The sequence below is a fragment of the Mercenaria mercenaria genome, chromosome 8 (assembly GCF_021730395.1).
Source record: "Mercenaria mercenaria strain notata chromosome 8, MADL_Memer_1, whole genome shotgun sequence".
Taxonomy (NCBI): domain Eukaryota; kingdom Metazoa; phylum Mollusca; class Bivalvia; order Venerida; family Veneridae; genus Mercenaria; species Mercenaria mercenaria.
Window position 1 is genome coordinate 34,118,018 of NC_069368.1, and position 20,192 is coordinate 34,138,209.

The 20,192-nt window shown below is 35.5% G+C and overlaps 1 protein-coding gene across 3 annotated transcripts in view; it reads left to right on the forward strand.

Annotated features, from left to right (window-relative positions):
• The window catches only part of LOC123566611 (spatacsin-like), an 87,179-nt gene that overhangs the window by 55,185 nt on the left and 11,802 nt on the right, over positions 1 to 20,192 (forward strand). For 2 of the 3 annotated variants that reach the window (XM_053549704.1, XM_053549705.1), the window contains exons 19-33: positions 992 to 1,106; positions 2,674 to 2,827; positions 3,349 to 3,544; positions 6,943 to 7,029; positions 7,538 to 7,686; positions 7,974 to 8,168; positions 9,333 to 9,440; positions 11,194 to 11,371; positions 12,198 to 12,415; positions 14,217 to 14,354; positions 16,235 to 16,399; positions 17,033 to 17,179; positions 17,608 to 17,724; positions 18,551 to 18,689; positions 19,527 to 19,678. In XM_053549704.1, the coding sequence (XP_053405679.1) occupies positions 992 to 1,106; positions 2,674 to 2,827; positions 3,349 to 3,544; positions 6,943 to 7,029; positions 7,538 to 7,686; positions 7,974 to 8,168; positions 9,333 to 9,440; positions 11,194 to 11,371; positions 12,198 to 12,415; positions 14,217 to 14,354; positions 16,235 to 16,399; positions 17,033 to 17,179; positions 17,608 to 17,724; positions 18,551 to 18,689; positions 19,527 to 19,678 (2,258 nt within the window). The remainder of the gene's footprint in view (positions 1 to 991; positions 1,107 to 2,673; positions 2,828 to 3,348; positions 3,545 to 6,942; positions 7,030 to 7,537; positions 7,687 to 7,973; positions 8,169 to 9,332; positions 9,441 to 11,193; positions 11,372 to 12,197; positions 12,416 to 14,216; positions 14,355 to 16,234; positions 16,400 to 17,032; positions 17,180 to 17,607; positions 17,725 to 18,550; positions 18,690 to 19,526; positions 19,679 to 20,192) is intronic. The other variant, XM_053549706.1, reaches the window with a different exon arrangement.

Genomic DNA, 20,192 nt, shown 5'->3' on the forward strand with positions numbered 1-20,192 from the left:
ATCAATTTACTTCCTTGTCATGTGACAATGTTTGAACAAGTTTAAGAAGTTATTTTACGAAATAACATCTTTAGATTAAGTTTTGAATTCAATCAACGGTATCCATGAATAAGTTTATAAATCTTTCAAAGGAAAAAAAAATATTATATACAGATTCTCTTTGGTCCCATAGGATTTTAACAGTTTTCTTTTTTACTGTCATGGTTGTTCTTCTTCAGTATTGCACATATAAGGCTACAATGAATTAATTGATAGGTTATTATCCTAAGTTTCCTTTAAAAGTAAGGTGGGTGGGGTAAGATTTGATTTTTATTTCTGATATTTGTATTCTATATGAAAAAACTCTGAAATGACTAGCTATTAAATAGAAATAGAGAAAATACAGTTTATAAAAGGGATAATAGAACAGCAAAAATATTTATTGAAGTACAAAATTAATGTCTTTAAAAAAAAATTAAAAAGGGTCTGGACAGCATGAAAAATTGACATGATCACACGTTAACATGACTTCATTTTAGCGTAAGCATGTTTTAACAGAAACAAGCATATTAGAATGGAATTTAATTTCATGGATTCATGCAACCTTAGTTTAAACATTTTTATTTCTTTCGATAAAGTTACATAATCAAATACATGTGCCAAATACATTTGTGAAATGTTTGATTGGAAAACAAGAAAGTAAATGTTTATATTATTTCCTTTCCATGGTGGATTTGGCCTAATCATCATTGCACTTATTATACATGCAACCTTAAAATTCACAAAAAATTACCTTTCCCCACCCCCATCCCCCACCTTCAAGGTAGATAGTTTCAGTAATTCAGTAATGGAAGAAAGAACAATTAATTAAATTCCTGTATGATTTGATAATATTTGTTTATTATCATTTATTGAAGTATTGAAAGAATTTTTAATACATTGCAATATTTATCAAACATAAAACAGTATTTTTGTACATGAACAATGTACCAATCTTGTTTTCCTGTTTCAGTTGAGATGCTGTTAGACTGTATACAGATTGGAAGACAGTTTGCACCAACAGTTCTTGGAGCTCTCGAGGCTGCCACTCTAGCTGCTATTACACGGGAGAAACTTCAGCTGTACTCGTAAGTTTATCTGGCAAAGCTTCTTTTTCTTTCATTACAAACAAATGGATTCATTAAGGATTGATGGCTGGTGTTTTCCACTCCTATAGTTGTTCACAAGCACCTGTTGCTTTTCATAAAGCAAGATTAGTTGCAAAAGGAGATCCCTGTCTATTTTGCAACTTCTGACCTTCTATTCGATAATTAAACCCCTGATTAACTAGCAGTGCAGGTCTGTAAAATATAAAATGCAATTACAGACCAGGCATTGGTCAATATCACTTTCTGGCAGGTAAGCAGATCCTCATAATGACCAAAACATAAGCCTGAAGTTGTTATATTATATGTCTACAATGTGGTATGAACAAGTGAGAAAAGTTTTGTGTGATATTTCCAAACAGTATCATTGTTTTTTGTGTACAATCATGTTTAGCACTATCAAATTAAGTGAGAGTGTTTCAGCATTAGGTACACAGATATTTTTATCAGTATGTCAAAGTTTAAGATCCCTGTGACATTGAGTCTGAAAACGCTTTCTGATCAATAACTGGAAAGAACAACTATGACCACCATATTTCACTGGAAGATTGCTAGAAGTTAGCAGATAACCACTCTTGTTTTTACTGAGTCAGTACATTCAAGGTCAAGATCACCTTGATTTTCAGTCAGAAGACCATTTCTGATCAATAAATTGAAATTTTTTAGACAAATTGCTTGTCAAAAACAATAAGGATAACTGACTGTTGTCAGTAGTCAGTAGCTGATGACATTCATTCTTCTGCTCAGTATAAGTTCAATGATCAAGGTTAAATGTACATTAACCTTGAGATTCATAAGCATATCTGCTCAGTATCTGGAGATGCTTGAACCTATGACAGTCAAACTCCATAGATTGTTTTGCTGAGGTCATTAGGTCAAAAGCAAAGGTTACAGCAATTTTGAAACCAGAAATTGCAAGCCTACATGTAGGTACCAGTAATAGACCTATTGAAGGAGTGTGCATGTTATTATTACACAGATTTCCGCCTACCTCTGATTACTGTGAGGAATTTGTCAGTTGCTTACAGAAAATAAGTCAGTACCGGGACAGATACCCAGGTTAGGGTAATTAAAAAAAGTGTTGAAAAGTGTTGTTAAACCTTATTTTAGGATTAAATTGCTGTTAATGTCATTCACAGGGGTGTTTTAAGCTTAGAGTACCATGTGTTTATATGGAGATCACATGCTACCACAACACCTTTTACATATGCACATAGCAGGACCTAAATGTACTATGGCCCTGTAATACATGATTAAAATTGGAAGACACATCATTCATTACTTCTTCCTGTTACATGTTTTATGCTAGAATAGATTGAACACAGGTCATGTTAAATTGTATGTTTCTTGTTTTAGCATCTGCAGAATCATTTAGGCTTTGTCACCAACCAATCCCAACAGATTCTGCCCATAATTTAACATGAAAAAACATGCGTTACCCCTACAATCATACGCATACACAAAAACACACTTACACAGAATCATTTAGATGGTTAAGTATTATACATTTTATGAATTCAGAAAATCAACAATAATTCTTATTTTCTAGATATGAAGCCAGCCAACACTGGACTATAGCTGTGTTATTTTGTCATCTACATTACCTGCCGTACACCACAGTGTTCCTGGAGTCCTGTGCCGAGGCAAAGCAATGGCTGCCATTTATCTGGTTTTCTCAGATACATCAATTTCCAAAAGAACAGGTTTACTTACAGTCAGAATATTTTACATTTGGAGTGCTTCAAAAAATCAGGGCCTCAGAATGGTTACTTGCCCCTCATATTTATAGGTTCAAAACCTCACGTGGGGTGTAGAATGCTTGGAGGAGCACCAGAGGTCTTCCTCTAGCATTGAAGCTGAAAAAAATGTTACCGTAACATCATTCTATAATTGTGTGTGTGTGGCTGTAAAACCGATAAAAACAAGTAGCATTACCAAAGAGTCTTAACATAAACTTTGTGACAGAAGGGTTCTGTCATTCTTGTAATTTCCTGTATTAAAATTACAGTCCCCTAATACTTTTTTTCAGTACAATGTCATGATGCCACTGGTATCAAATTTTGGGCTATTACAAAGGGTCAAAGTTAGATAGGAAAACTAAATCTATTTCAAAGTTTCTGTGAAGTCTTCCATTTAGTGGTTTCTTTCCTTAGATGAGCAACTTAGGCCCATCATTCTGTTGTATAAAAACCATTTTGTAGCCCAGCATACTTGTTTGTTACAGTTACAAAATCTGCTACACAAGTTCCAGTCAAGTTACCTGCAGGAACATTTAAGATACATCTTAGCAAATGCAGAGCTGAGGACGACTCAAGCTGAGGAAAAGAAAGTTCAAGTGAAGCATCGCTCGGAGAGGGTAGCCAAAGATGTAAGATCAAATCTCTACTCTAGAATTGGACTTGTAAAAGGAGGCGATTCAGGTAAAATCTGAATTATTTTTTTATTAAAATGTTATAATGATCAGCTATAAGGGTTGTAGTACCAGTGTTTAGTTTTTAGCAGATTTGCTTAAATTTGCAAATTTTAGTGTCAACTCCTTTACAGTCCTACGACTTACTACCATATCTATGATTTTTACCACTTTTCTTGGACTTAATTAATACCTAGGTGATTATTGCACGTGAAACCTGAAATCAGTTTTTCACCGCAGGGAACCATGGGGATCCACTGACTATCATTACCACATGTTATCTCGGGGCAATTACCAATAGATACAAGATAAAGATCAAGTAACATTTTATATATGTAAATACATGCAGTCGGAAATAGACTACTTTCACTCAGTATATACACACATATATATATATTAATATAAACAGGTATTTTCACAGTGTCACTATACAAATTTTTTATTCAATAATTGTCCGATTAAGTATAGAAATTAATGTATGTATCAAAACTCTTTTGTTTTAATGTCGAAAATTAAGCTTTGTAGAACATATTTCAAGGCATTGACCTCCAGATTTAGGCTAAAACAAGATCTTTCTTTCAAACTGAAGTTTGGTTATATAATGAACATTAGAATATGAGTTTTAGTTTATAAACTATTTTATAAATGCCAAATAAAGAAAAATAGATGACCGCATTGGTAATCGAACCTGGACCGCCGCGGAAATAATAAAATAAACACACTGTCGTTACAAAAGCGCTGTGGAGGATTTAGTGTTAAGTACACGTTAAATACATGTATAGATATTTTAATTGTAAAAAGTATAGTAACAACAACTTATTCTCATGTGTTCCCGTAACAAACATGTATATTCATTCTTAGGAAATATAGTATGAACTAGAATTTAAATATTATAAATGTTTTCATGCTCACATTCGATATTGAGAAGGTAATTTTTAATATAAATATGACAAACAATTCATTGCAAAGCAGCTATAAATATTTGTATACGTCCAAGGAAACATACAATGTTATCGCATATTGACCGTCCGTCCGTAAAATGTGTCCGGAGTCATCTTATAGTTCAATTAAATTTTGTGGAAATATTTGTCACTGTACATGTATATAGTTGATGGCAGCATAATTTTTCCTGTCCCTGTACACTAAACAAACTGATTTTTTTGTGGATGCTAGCCATTTACAAGAACAAGGTTACCAAACTTTTTTGTTGAACAGGCTGAAGTAGAAAGGTAGCCGACCAGCTCACACCACCCACACGCCTGGAAAAATTTGAAATTCAGCCATATACACTTTGAAAGCGGTCCAAATGTTACCTTTTTCGATAAACCATTTTCTTTCCTTCTCCTCTTCTTTGTATATATGTTTTTTTCATTCTCCAGGGGCGGGGGTAGGGGGGCTGGAATCCCCCCCCCCCCCCCCCCCCCCCCCCCACCGACACACACACACACACACACACACACACACACCCTCTGGATCAGCGCATTATTATTATATTAATCATACAAAAATATAGCAGTTTAAAATAAAATTTTGCAGAGAACACTGATGACATCTAAGTGACAGACTACATATTTGAATTAGTTGATATTAATTTGTTTTAGCATGATTGTAATTAAAGCTATAAAGCTTATTGGAACCACTCTCGAGTCCACTTCCTCGAAAAACCAGTACTTGTGTCGTATGAGAAGTCATGGTCGCGACCCCAGTGGGGCTTGAACCCAAGACCCCTGGATTGAGCGACCGACACCTTATCAACTTGACCACGCTCCGCTTGAATACATGTGTAAATTGTGTGCAACATCACAATGTATAATGCTAATGAAAACTTCTAATATTAGAATTTTACTCCTTATAGAAACATTTGTTGATCAGAATTATTATTAATACGCAATTTTTCTATGGGTATCGATATGGTCTCCCCATGTTTTATTTGTTTCCTACAAAATTGATGACCAACTTATATTGAATGTCGCATAAAATGTTCATGATTTTATTTTTATAGAAAACTAACAATACAACTTGTTTTGATGTTTCTCATATTTTTCCTTGTAAGTATTCAGTGTCTGGCGTATCAACAACATATGATTGATAAATTATAGTAATAAAATTACTTACCACTATCTTCGTCTTGATTTTGAAATCATCTAATCTAAGATGTATCACTGATCACACACATTGTATCTAAGTCTTTTCAATTAAATAAAATTATATACACCAGCTGAAACTCAATAAAAAGTTTTTTGTACATATTCTAAAAGAATCATGTAGTTTCTCATTATTTTGCACTAACCACTATTAACTGTTTGACATGTTCTTACATAATGTCTCATTTTGATTTCATATATTCTTTTTAACATATCATCTATTTTATTTATTATTTCCTGATTCTTATCTCAGTGTGCACAAGGTACAGCACCCCAGAAGCACTGCTGACCCAGCATGATAATTGGATTTTTATTACTGGTAGTCAATTAACCTAATTAGTGGTACTGATAACTAGAGCATCAGGATGATGCTGGATTTGTCTGTAAGTCATAGGACTGTTTAAACTGCTTCTGGACCTGAGTTTAAGGGCTCCTTAATTAAATAATTGCCTTTGTTTAAAATGCAGCTGCCACATTTTCATATCAACACAAAATGTGTTAATATCATCTTAAATTCTATGTATGATCATAATAATTATTGTTTTCTATAATATTTGACAAAGCTTGAATATTGATGAATACAGTAACTGTAGTAGGTTTTATTGAATCTGTTGTGTTTGATAACTTCCCTTTATACAAATATAGCTCTAACTGTACAGTTTCATGTGCAGTATTAAAAGTAATACTTTTCTAACCCCGTATATTTTTGCTTAACGTCTATTTGGACAGCTGTTTTATCCGTTTTTAACATAAAATTTTAATCCTTATGGAACTTTAATTAAGTTTATTTTAGAAGATTTTTCTGTTAATTTCTAGACCTGAGCTTAGCCTGCCCGCTTAGTTCAGTAGGATAGAGCGTTGGTCTATGGATTGCGAGTTCGATCCTCGGGTGGGGCGTATGTTCTCCATGCCTATTTAAGAAACAAAATTGTGTCTGAAATCATTAGTCCTTCACCTCTGATAATTCATGTGGGGAAGTTGGCAGTTACTTGCGGAGAACAGGTTTGTACTGGTACAGAATCCAGGAACACTGGTTAGGTTAACTGCCCGCCGTTACATGACTAAAATACTGTTGAAAAACGGCGTTAAACTCAAAACAAACAAAGACCTGAGCTTAAGTTTTTTTCAGTTTTCAGTCTCCCCAAGTAACTGCCAGCTTCCCCAAATAACAAAATTCAGTTTGAAATTTAAAAAGAGAAACATATTTTTTACTTTCATGAACATTGCATAATTTTATTTTCTGACCGTAAATAAAACCTTTCAGAAGCATCAAGTACATCTGATGATGAGGAAGGTCAAGCAAGGATGATGGGAAACTTGAAGGATGATGATAACCTTGACGAGGATATAGGTACCAATATATTTCCTGTTTGATAAAATAGATTCTTTTACACTTAGAGGGGGCCCCCAAGGGTATAAACACTGTTCCATTTAATGCCTGAAGCCCAGGCTGTTATCACATGATAAAGTTCCCTGTTTCGTGAACATTGATTGACTGGAGGTATATAGCTCAGATAAAGGCATTCTTTTATAGTTAGACAGAAACATTCCTGAAGGCCAAGCAATTAAGGCCGCTGACTTAAATTTTATCACTTGTCCCTCACTGCGGCAGGTTTGAAACCTCACAGTGGATGTAGAATTATTCCTTGTTGGGAAACCGTTAAGTAAGCGTATGGAAGGCAGGCTATTACCCCATAGCTGGAAAGAGGCCATACTTTCAAAATTGTGTCAGTATGACTAAAAACCAAATTAAAGAAACAAAACTTTTAAAAATGTAGGTAAACTGTTACATTTCATATTAGATTTAATTGCATATTTGTATTTTCTAGTACTTCATATTATGAAAAAAATATTTTCAGTTCTGGAAGTGACACACGACAGTGCGCCATGTGATGTGTTTGGTGTTGTTTTTGCTTCTCAAGCCACTAAATATCCCTGGAAGTCCCTGTTGCTGCATGCCATCACATTGAGGAACTGTCTGTTTGCTGAGTTAGCTGCAAGTCTAGATGTAAGTCACCTTTTTCCACTAGATTGTCCTGTGTAATGATCATTTTAAATGACTGTTTTAAGATGATAATTTTGAACTTTTTCAATTTTGTCTGCCTTGGTCAAATTGAGCGGGAGGAAGTAAGGGGAGAGACTTTGTCAGTAGTCCACCATGTACATCTACATAGTACATAGATGGCATTATAGAAAACATGCTTCCCATTTCATTTTGTCCATTTGCTTGCCCTTAAATCTGTCTCTGATCATGCTGTATAAGAGAACATGAGATTTATTAATGAAATATTTCAGGGTGCTTCGGTATTACCTTGTCTCAGCAGCTGGTTGGTAGCCGTGATGGATGTCACAGAGCATACTCAGTTCCTAGAGGATTATGGGAAATCACCTTGGAGATACACCATGCATACCCTAGATGCCATCTTGGATCTGTTCATAAGTAAAAAATGGGGATCACTGCTTGTTACAGGATTTGACATTTTTCAGCAGGTAAATGAACATTGCATAAAACGACACAATTTCAATAAAATTGGGTTACCTCAGCAACAAACAGTTGCATCACTTCCATATACACTCTGAGGGTCCTTATACTGTAAAAGCACATATTTTCACTGGTTCAGTATTTCGCGTATTTGAAATTTTGTTTGCGAGGCTTAATATTTGCGAATTGTAAAAATAGTATCCTACTTGAATTTGAATTATACTAAATAAAATGGTGAATATTTACACAAGGATTAACTTTTGCAAGATGTAGGGCCTCGTGAATATAGCGAAATTTAAACACTCACGAAAATTTCTGCTTATACAGTACACTCTATATGGATGAAATGGACTTATGCCTCTTTAAGCAATGATTTTAGCAGATAAGGATAGTCAGTTTTTATAGCAAATTTCCTTGGTCATGTGTTTGAAGAAAGGTTATTGTGTTTTAGATCGAATGGTTTACAATGGTGGCCTTAAGGTAGTTCTGTATGTTTGATAAACCTGAAGTGATGGCGTAACATAATTCTTCCGGAAAATATAGAACAAAGCCTGGTCCTGGCATATGGAAACAAAATTCATCCCATGAATTCATGGTAACTGATGTGATAATCTATAAAAATAGCAATTTTACTAACTATCCAAAGATGTTGACACCATAACATTCCAAATAATGTCTCAAAATCAACCTGTATTTACTGGTATTTATCATAAACAAATATCTCAGACACATGAACCATTACATTTTATTTTACTGTGTAATAGACTACATGTTTATTTATGACTTTGAGAAGTTTCATTAAAATCTACTGTCTAGAATTTTTTCTATTTATGAAAATGTCATCGAAAATTGTGATTTTCTCATAGACTCGCTGTATAAAGACATTTCTGAAATACTCATTTTATTCAAATCAGTCAAGCAGAAAATCAAGCACTCAAAACTCTTCTATTCGCCAAATTTCTTAGTATATCCTGAAGTTTTGAAAATTAACGGTTACTGGTCAATAAAATTCTACATTGTAGATAAAAATCGTCAAATTAAAACATGCAGAACTGCCTTTATCTACTCTTTACTCAAATAATCAAATCACTGCACTTGTGTAAAGTTGACAAGTTTGATTTATTATATGATTTAATGATTTTGTCTGTGATGTAACTTACTGTCATTTACAGAGTTCACCACTGCTGCCATTTCTACAGTTCTATGCTGAGTTCAGTGAGAGACAGAACTACAGAAACTGCAGACTTCTACTGGATGAGTTTAAAGAATCGGTGTTTCAGGTAATACATTGTAGTATTTATTAACCCTGACCATGCTATACACGATTGATTCTGCCTTTGCGACCAGTGTAGATCATGATCAGCCTGCACATCCATGCAGTCTGATCATGATCTGCACTGTTCACTGTTCAGCCAGTATCTTTTTTGAAAGCACCCCTTTTAACAGTTAATGGTACTGTCCAAATTGGAAGATGGACAAGCTCATTGTAGAAATTTAGCAAGGTAAGGGTTAAACCATTTCCATTGGTGTGAACACAGTCACATGTTTAATGATAAAAAGCTGTATTGACTCATGGATTAAGTCAAAGACACGTATTAATCTCCAGATGTGATGTCATAACAATATCATGATGTCATACACACTTTACTGGAAAAAATGACCACACACTGTAAATGTTTGCTTTTGATGTCTTAGTAGTCAATTAACCTACGAAATGTTGGATTAAAAAAAAAAAAAAACAGCTATTGCCTTTAGGTTTGGTCAGTATGAGGATTTATCGACCTCACTAAAAGGCAATAACTGATTGGTAAAACCTCTGATAAGGATTCCTTTAAAGAGAAAACAAATCTCTACAGAGACAGACATTAAAGTTTTCTTGCTAGTTAGGTAATTTGAAAGTTCTTTAATAGTAAAAAAACTTTTACAGAGCAAGAATCTGTTTACAGCAAACATGTTTAAGTCTTGCTAGTAGTGTTTTCTGTATAGAGAATGCACTGTATTATACTGTCAAACCTGTATAAAGCAGCCAGTCAGGAGAGTGACACTTTCTGCCTGCTTTGGGCAAGTTGAAATTAGAACAAAATGTCAGTTTTGGGAAGTTAGCTAACTGGCTGCTTCAGGCAAGTTGAAATTAGAACAAAATGTCAGTTTTGGGAAGTTAGCTAACTGGCTGCTTTGGGCAAGTTGAAATTAGAACAAAGTTTTGGGAAGTTAGCTAACTGGCTGCTTCGGGCAAGTTGAAATTAGAACAAAGTTTTGGGAAGTTAGCTAACTGGCTGCTTCGGGCAAGTTGAAATTAGAACAAAGTTTTGGGAAGTTAGCTAACTGGCTGCTTCGGGCAAGTTGAAATTAGAACAAAGTTTTGGGAAGTTAGCTAACTGGCTGCTTCGGGCAAGTTGAAATTAGAACAAAGTTTTGGGAAGTTAGCTAACTGGCTGCTTCAGGAAAGTTGAAATTAGAACAAAGTTTTGGGAAGTTAGCTAACTGGCTCCTTAAGGCAGGTGCTTGCTTAACACAGATGGTTGCATGTTCAACCGTACAACAGTTTTTAAAAATGGTTTTTATTAACTCTTATATTTAAGTACAGGAAATTAATAACAGTAATGGTGAAACATCTGTATTTTGAATTATACTTATACATTTTAAAATGGTTTAACCACTGTGTATAACATCTCTAAAAGTAGTCTGCAAGTGGTGTTTATTCACAGGTTGAAACTCAGTTGGAAACAAATTTAGTTGTTTGTAGAGGCAGGTGATTTCTTTTTACAGGTGGTTTCTGCTCACAGGTGGTCCTTTTTCACAGGTGATTATCAACATAGGTTTGACTGTATATGAAGGAAACATGTTCATGGTTTTGATAGAACCTCAGGAGTTGTACAGAAAAGTTTATCCACATGTTTGCCTTCTGGCAAAGCATAATTATGAGTTCATTAGGTCCTTCAGTTTTCTTAAAGGCAAACTATGTCCCTCCTCTATAGAAAAACTCAATGTTTTCAGTTATATGTAGGGTTGTTTCTTTGTTTCTAAAAATAGTTCAACCATGAGAAGAGTGTAAGAGTGTTGGAATGTATCGGTGATAGTGATTGGCTGGAAAGGACGACCTACCGTATCATACAATACATGCTAACCTCAACCCCTAGTGTTCATAAAGTCGCACAGTTACTGAAGATCCTTGATAGTGAGAGTATAACTTTAGTGTTCAAACATGTAGGTAAGTGATACCTTTATCAAAGTTTGTCTGACTAGTTCCTCCACAGTTAATATATCTTGCAGAACCCTGATAAAATGCAAGTTGAACTACCCCTAATAACAGTTTAAGCACCAAACTTCTACTTACATTATTTCTTTTATATCCAGCGATACGAGAAAAGTGTCATATACAACATACAGTCGAACTTTGTTTGCTTGAAATGGGATACTACACCAACTTTGCTTAAACTCATAGTCAGGTCCTGGCCAAGTTACTGTATAATGTAAATTGTACCAACATGTCAACTATCGATAACTGGAACTTAAATTTCGCTTGCCCCCACTACCTTAAAGTACAATAAAACTTCATTCACTCAAACTCGACGGGACTGGCAAAATTTGTTTGATTATCAGTAGCTCAAGCCATCAAACTATGAACATTATACCGGGATTTTGCTGGGACCGGAAGATGAGTTTGAGCAAAGGGCAGTGTTTGAATTATCCAAGTTCGAGTGAATAAAGTTGGAGTGTATATACTTAATTACTCCTGCTAATTTATTGCTGCATACTGTCAGACTAGTGTATATTTTTACACCTCTGCAGATTATAAGATGTATGTGTTTGATAATGATATTCAAAGCAGAGCAAGGAAATAATTCAAAATACCAAGTAAAAATGTTAGCATGTTGTACAGGCTGCCTTTTGACGAAAACCTCATTCTCAAAAAAAAAAAAATGCTTCTATTAATATGAAGGCTGCAGTATGTCTGTTAGATACACTGTAAAATCTGATACAGATTTTGGTAAATATAGCCAAATAACACACATGTATCTGTTCCTTTATTAAAGATCCGGATTTCCGTAGACAGAGTCAGATGTTACAGTGTATAGAGGAGGGGGAAATAGAGCAAGTGAATTTCTCAGCTCTCCTTACAGCTTCATCACAACAGTACGAGAAGGAATGTTTGTCAGTGATTGACCAGTTAATGAACAAACAAAAGTTTGGAGAAGCACGAAAGTTTGCCAAAATTACAGGAATTTGTGCTCATCATGTCACCATACGTCAGGTTTGTCTGGATGTCTTTGACGGCTTTGTTAGTGTAATTTCCATGGTGTTGCTTAAAGACACTAACCTCCAGATTGTACAAAAAAAAAATTAGATATCAGAAAAGTATTGTTATATTTCTGAAGAAGGCTTTCAAACTTAATTACCAACAGATAATATGTTGTGGAAATATATAAGACTTTATTGTTTTTACCATTTTTATGACCCCGAATGGAAGCATATTAGTTTTCAACAGTCCGTCCGTTAGCTTGTTTGTTAGTAAGTTAGTTTGTTTGTTCGTTTGTGACAACGTTATCGTTTTGCATGAAGGCACTTTACTCGCGAACCACTGCACCCAGGACCTTCAAACTTCACATGCTGATAGTAATTTAGTACACGACCCCTACTGACTTTGGGGTCACCAGGTCATAGGTCAAGGTCACCAGGTCAAAGGTCAAGGTGCTGCGGGGGCATTTGTCACCATTAGTGACAGCTCTTGTTTCATTCAAATTTAAAAATGTTTGTAACGGGATACTGGAATTATATATTGTCTTTTACTATAAAGCCTTATATAGTACATATTCCTGTGATAAGTTGGTCAAGAACACAGGAAAAGTGTTATTGTCATGGCAGCCCAGGTTCAATTACTGACATGGGCATGTTTTTTTCTTGAATTGGCATTTTAAAAACAGTTTAGACACAAAAACTCATGTTCTAATGTTCATTATATGATCAAACTTCTATTTTAAAGAAAGATCACTTTTCGCAAACTTTTGGAGGTCAGTGCCAGAGGCTCTTTTATAATGTGGCTGCCATATATTTTGTTAATATGAACATAAAGTTAATTAATTTTTCATTTAATTGTACCAAATATAAGTGTTTTACCATTACCTCAGATAATCAGAGCCATAAAGGGAGGTAATGTAGATCAATAGATTCAATACAAGTTAATACTAATGATACAAAATATTTTAAATTTTTGACAAAAATATAACTTGGCATTAATGTTCACCATAATGAGATGACATGTCATGCGCAAAGATGCAGACCCTTAGCTCCTGGGTCAAGGTCACACTGAGGTCAAAAGTTAAAACAGGATCTGTTTCATGATCGATTCATAACTCTGCCTTTCATGCAGGGATTTTTGAAATAACTTGGCATAAATTTTCACCATAATGAGACATGTCATGTACAAAACCCAGACTCATAGTCAGGGTCACAGAGGTCAAAGGTTAACAGGGTCTGTTTCATATCTGGACCATAACTCTGCCATCCATGAAAGGATTTTGAAGTAATTTGGCATAAATGTTAACCATAATGAGACGATGTGTCAAGCGAAGAACCAGATTCCTATCCCCAGGGTCAAGGTCAGACTTAGAAGTCAAAGGTTAACAGGGTCTGTTTGGTTCATAACACTGCAATTTGTCAAGGGATTTTGGAATTATTTGGCATAAATGTTCCCCATAATGAGAAGATGTGTTATGCACAAGATTCAGACCCAAAGCTCTCTAAGGTCAAGATCACACATGGAGGTTAAAAGGTTAACATTGTCTGTTTCATGTCCGGTCCAGAACTCTGCCATCGATGAAGGGATTTTAAAATTACTTGGCATAAATGATTGGGGGCATTTGCCACTAATAGTGGAAGCTCTTGTTTGTTTAGATTTAGATTCATAGATTTATGCAACGACAGAGTCCATTAATGCCCCACAAATATTAATGATTTCATTGTGTTTGGAGCTGATATTCACCAGTTTTAGCACTGCAGCTTATATACATTTTATAATGATATGTTCATATTGATGTATAAAATATTTTCTTTAGCTGAAACAAGAGAAGGAAAGACTGAGCAGTACAGATCTCTGGCAGTCCAGACATGCCAGGTTCAAGTTTTATAGAGACTGTACCATCAAGTTTAGAAAACATGAAATTCCTCCAGAGAAAATTGCTGACTTCTTCAAGGTTAGTGATATTTTTTTTTGCATATTGCATTATCATATACAAATGTCGTAAACAAATTATATGAAAATCATTCTTTCATTTGTATTTAAAACACTTTTACGAACAAATTGATGTAATTATATCCCTACAAAACGAAGTTTGGTGGGTATATAGGAGTGAGCTAGTGGGTCGGTCGGTCGGACTGTCAGTTGGTCGGTTTCCAAACAATAAATCATGAAAGGCTTGACCGATTCAAATAATTTTTGGTACACTGGTGAAACATCAAAAAATACAGGTCAGGTTCGACTTTGAGTTCAGTAGGTCAAAGGTCAAAGTCACAGTGACCCTGAAGATTAAAATGGTTTCCGGATGATTACTTGAGAACGCTTGGGCCTAGGATCATAATTTTTGGTACACAGTTGTAACATTAGAAAATACAGGTCAAGGTTGACTTTGAGGTCAGTAGGTCAAAGGTCAAGGTCACAGTGACCCTGAACAGTAAAATGGTTTCCGATGATAACTTGAGAACACTTGGGCATAGGATCATAATTTTTGGTACACAGGTGTAACATCAGAAAAGACAGGTCAAGATTGACTTTGAGGTCAGTAGATCAAAGGTCAAGGTCACAGTGACCCTGAACAGCAAAATGGTCGGGATAATAACTTGAGAACGCTTGGGCCTAGGAACATAATTTTTGGAACACGTGTAATGTCAGAAAATACAGATCATGTTAGACTTTGAGGTCAGTAGGTCAAAGTTAAAGGTTACAATGACCCTGAACAGTTAAATGGTTTCCTGATGATAACTTGAGAACGTTTCAGCCTAGGATCATTAATTTTGGTATACAGATGTAACATGATCATGAAATACAGGTCAAGTTTGACTTTGAGGTCAGTAGATCAAAGGTCAAGGTCACAGTGACCCAGAACAATTAAACTGTTTGTAACCTCAGAATGCTTTGGCCTAGGATCACGAAACTTGATAGGGAGGTTGCTCATGACCAGCAGATGACCCCTATTGATCTCGAGTTCAAAAGGTCAAAGGTCAGAATGACTATGAACATTTAAACCTTTTGTGGACAATAACATGAGAATGCTTGGGCCGAGGATCATGAAATTTCATAGGGAGGTTGATCATGACCAGCAGATAATCCCTAATGATTTTGAGGTCAGTAAGTCTAAGGTCAAGCAAGTTTGGCTTTGACATTGGCTTAGTTCTGTGACAAGGCCATATTGTGGGGGTATAATTTGTCACTCCTGTGACAACTCTAGTTTTTATTATCAAAGAAAAAGTAGATCTGCTTGATCCTTAGTGGAGGTTTTTAAATTAGATTTAAGGCGATTTTTTTTGTCCACTGTATAATTTTCTGAACTGTGGCATGCATGGAGCTATCTTGATTGAAGTTGGCATGAATAATAAGGTTGTATGCAAACACTGAGGCCCTGTATTTCAAATGTCAAGGACTTACTCGAGGGTCATGTCTTTTCTTATCTAGCCTGTAACTTAGACAAGCAAAAATAAATGACAGAAATGAGATGGCATATCGTACTTAAGACCAAGACCCAAATCTTAGAGGTTATGGTCATGCTTGAGGGTCATTTCTGCTCTTGTCAATCCTGTACGAGTAACTTAGACAAGCAAGGTAATTGGCAGAAATGAGACTGCATAATTATAGGATGGTAACTAGATGAAAAGTAGTTCCTTCATTTTATAGCACCGTAATCAGTATGGGACTTTGTATTCCTTTACTTATTATTATTATCACTGGAGCATTACTCATTTGAGTAAATTACATGGAAAAATTGTAAATGTATTGAGTGAAAGCATGTTTCTTTTTAAATAGCTTTTTTAATTTTCTGTAAATTGTGCAGTTTGTGTATGCTCAGTTCATTGTTGTCAGAATGAAGGAGAGTTGATAGATTTACCAGCAGAAAAGGCGGACATTTACGATTTGTGTCTACATTGTATGGAACAACAAGGAAGTGTGGGCAACACAGATTGTTGGGCAGAAATCTACCGCAACATGTGGCTCAATAGAATCAAGGTCAAGTTGGAATCAAAAACAGTAAGTAATATTAGAATATAATATCAGTATTTGTAGCAACTATTTCCTATGGTTTCTTGTTTTTGTGTTTGCTTGTGGTTTTATACCATATTCAACAGTATTCAGAAGTTTGTTTAATGATGATTAATATATTTTACTGGTATTCAGACAGACTTTTTCAGTACCAATACACACTTTTTCTTTTCATGGGGCTTCCGTTGCCAAGAGGTTCAGGTCGCTGAAATTAAACCACTTGCCCCTCACTGATGTGGGTTAGAGCCTCACACAGGGCGTTGAATACTTCGTGTGAGGAAGCCATCCAGCTGGCATGCTGAAGATTGATGATTCTACCCAGGTGCCCACCCATGATGAAATAATGCATGGAGTGGCACCTGTGGGTCTTGCTCCGCCATTTAAAGCTGGAAGGTTAATTTTAAAGCTATGATTGTGTCGGTATGACGTTAAACACAACAAGAAGACTTTTCTCTGACTGTAACTGACAACTTTGCTGTATGAATAAGAGACAAATGACTTCAGACATCACTGTCTTTTGACAGACTATCTGTGACAGAACAGATGCCACTCCTAGGGGACAGGAAGTTAATGTTGAAATAGATAACATTTCAATGAAAATTATTTTGTTACTATTTTTAGACCCCTGTCGTAGCAGAAACCAAGCTTGATCTTTTTTCTGACACCAATGTCACAGATACAACAACATCTGCTAGCATTAAAACAGAACTTATGTTTTGTGGAAAAATGCCGCGAAGTTCCGACGAGCCAGATAAGCTGACAGAAGATGTAAGTATATTGACTCACCAGTTATTGTTGCATTGTATGCTAGATGATCATTTCTTTGATTTACTCCTTGATAAGTCTGGTTTGTGGTTGTTATTTTTATTGTTTTGCTGATAAAAAACATCCAATAAATTTGACAGTGTTAAATGATACCCTTAGACAAAGGGAGGCCTGAATGGTAAAGTTGGTGGGATTGCCGACTCCATGCACATCAGACTCAAGCTTTCATGTAATGAAGTCATCCAGATGGCATGAGAAATGCCAGTGGTTCTTTCCAGTTTGATATAATGCATATATGGGTACTTTGGGTGGTGTATGTGATGGTGTGTAAGGCATTTAACTGCTTCTAGAAATAGATTTGATTGAGGAAATACAGCTTTGAACTGAAATTGGTTTATCTTCAAATAATATATTATTGAATTTGCATGTAGGAGGTGAGAGCTGTTCAACAGCTTGTTGGAGAACTATTGCATGCTGGGAAGGTTTCAGAGAGCTGTCGGTTGCTGACTGAGTTTAATGTGTACTCACAAGATCTGGCCATTGTATTGGTAAGAATATTTAATTTTGATCTTTGTTATTACAAAACATTGATAACCTGTGTTAAAATAGATTAAGTAATAATTTTACTTCTGCTTTTTTGAATCAATTTTTCTCCCTCATTGTAGAACTTGATTTGCCATACTGAGCATGCGATGTGTTTGACTCATTTCTGATGGATTAAGACATTCCTTTCCGTAGGCGTATCTGTAAAGAAATTTACTTATACATAAATTTTCACCATTATAATATACCAAGAAACATGGCCACTACATCCCAAGTTGAAGGGCTACCTTGGCAAAGGTGAAATAGCTTTATTTCCTGCCCACCCAGTATCTTCTAAACTGCTGAAAGAATTTTCATAAAATTAGCAACTTGTTTAAGTCATCCAGGAAGAATGCTAAGCTAATAACAACTGTCACTAGATCCATGGTCAAGATCACTCAAGGACATGCTGAGTGATACCTTCCCCATATCAAAGGAATATGGGACAAAATTCTTTGCCCCACCCCCCTGCTCAGTGTGATCAAGCCCTTTTCATTTTGTTGAAAAAAAGCTTTAAATTTTAAAATGAAATTCAAGTTTCATAATTTGATATGATATTATCCATTTTGAAGTAAAATGAAGTGAAAATTTTAACATAATTGAAAAAAAATCAAAGGGAGAATTTTGTTCGCCTTAGTCAAATTGAGCAGAGGGATTTTGTAGGGTGGGAGAGGAGGATGGGGCTGGGGATCTTGTCCATATCCCTATCAAAGTGGTGTCTGGGGTATAATCCGTATTAATCACCGACAACGATAGCTCTAGATGATTTAAGTCCTTTTTATTGTCTTGCAGACATGTATCAGACTGAGTATGGGAACCCTCTCACTAGACACCATGTCACCAGATATGTTACATCTGCTGAGGTCACGACCTGGCAACATACACAGGCAGTCAATAGCAGCTCCTGTTGCTCTTCTCAGAAATTCCAGTAGTAAGTATTATGTTTTTTCTTTACCAAATTGATAGAGCACATTCACGAAAAATTTCAAAGGTGCTTTACATACATATACATTGTAGAACAACAGATAAAATGGGTGTTTGCGTAAATCCCCAATAAGATTTGCAAATTATCCAGTAGAATTATATCTCCCTCACCACTGTGGTGGGATACATATTGATTTACTCCTGTCTGTGTGTGTTTGTCTGTCACAAATCTTGTCCACGCTCTTAAGTCGAACATTTCTCATCCAATCTTCACCAAACTTGAACAAAATGTGTTTGCCAATAAGTCCTCAGCCAAGTTCGATAACTAGCCAAATCGCCCCAGGCACTTAGGAATTATTGCCCTTGAATTACCGAAAATCGCTCTGTACATAGATGCCAGTGATACAGGTATTGGTGCATGGTTGACTCAGATACATAACTGTTCAGATGATTAGGCAGTACTGTTGTGGGAGACATGCGCTTTTCTCAAAAGCAGCTTTTTTTTGCCTCACCTGGAAAGCAAATATATTTTAGAAAATAACATTCAAAAAAGAGCAAGTCTGTATCTTCCAGAATTTCAGCCTCATAAAAAATGATTCAATTAATGGTTTGAATGTCACCTTGATAATCGGTCTGTAAATAGCAAGTTACACTTCAGTGCTCGCGCGGCACATCCTTTAATGTTTGCAGGTATATACAGTTGTAAAATTCTACTTAGTTAATATCCGTATGGGCTCCGGGGCAAGGTGGACAATTCATTTTGCCACACTTGAAAGAGAACTGGAAAAAGCTTTTTGTTAGACAAGTTTACTAGCTTAAGTTTTTGAATATTTTTATGTTACAGCAATAAGCCTGATGAGTAATATACAGCCAGTGATTGACTCTGTGTCAGTTGAGAACGAAGCAAAAATTTCTGCAATGGAATGTCTTCTTAACCACTTGAACAATGGTAGACAGACTTGTATACGTATCATCACAGCGTTCAAAATAGCTGCTGTAAGTTATCTGAACACTCTTGTGTTTTCGTAAATAACTGTTGTTAGTGAACTAAACACTCACATCCCTTTCAAAATAGCTGCTGTAAGTTAACTAAACACTCCTGTGTTTCCTAAATAGCTGTTGTTAGTGAACTAAACACTCAGTGTCTTTAAAAAGAGCTGCTGTAAGTTAACTAAACACTCCTGGCGTTTCCTAAATAACTGTATTTAATGAACTAAACACTCACATCCCTTTCAAAATAGCTGCTGTAAGTTAACTAAACACTCCTGTGTTTCCTTTATAGCTGTTGTTAGTGAACTAAACACTCGGTGTCTTTAAAAAGAGCTGCTGTAAGTCAACTAAACACTCTTGTGTTTTCCTAAAAAGCTGTTGTTAGTGAACTAAACACTCGGTGTCTTTAAAAATAGCTGCTGTAAGTTAACTAAACACTCTTGTGTTTTCCTAAATAGCTGTTGTTAGTGAACTAAATACTCAGTGTCTTTAAAAAGAGCTGCTGTAAGTTAACTAAGTG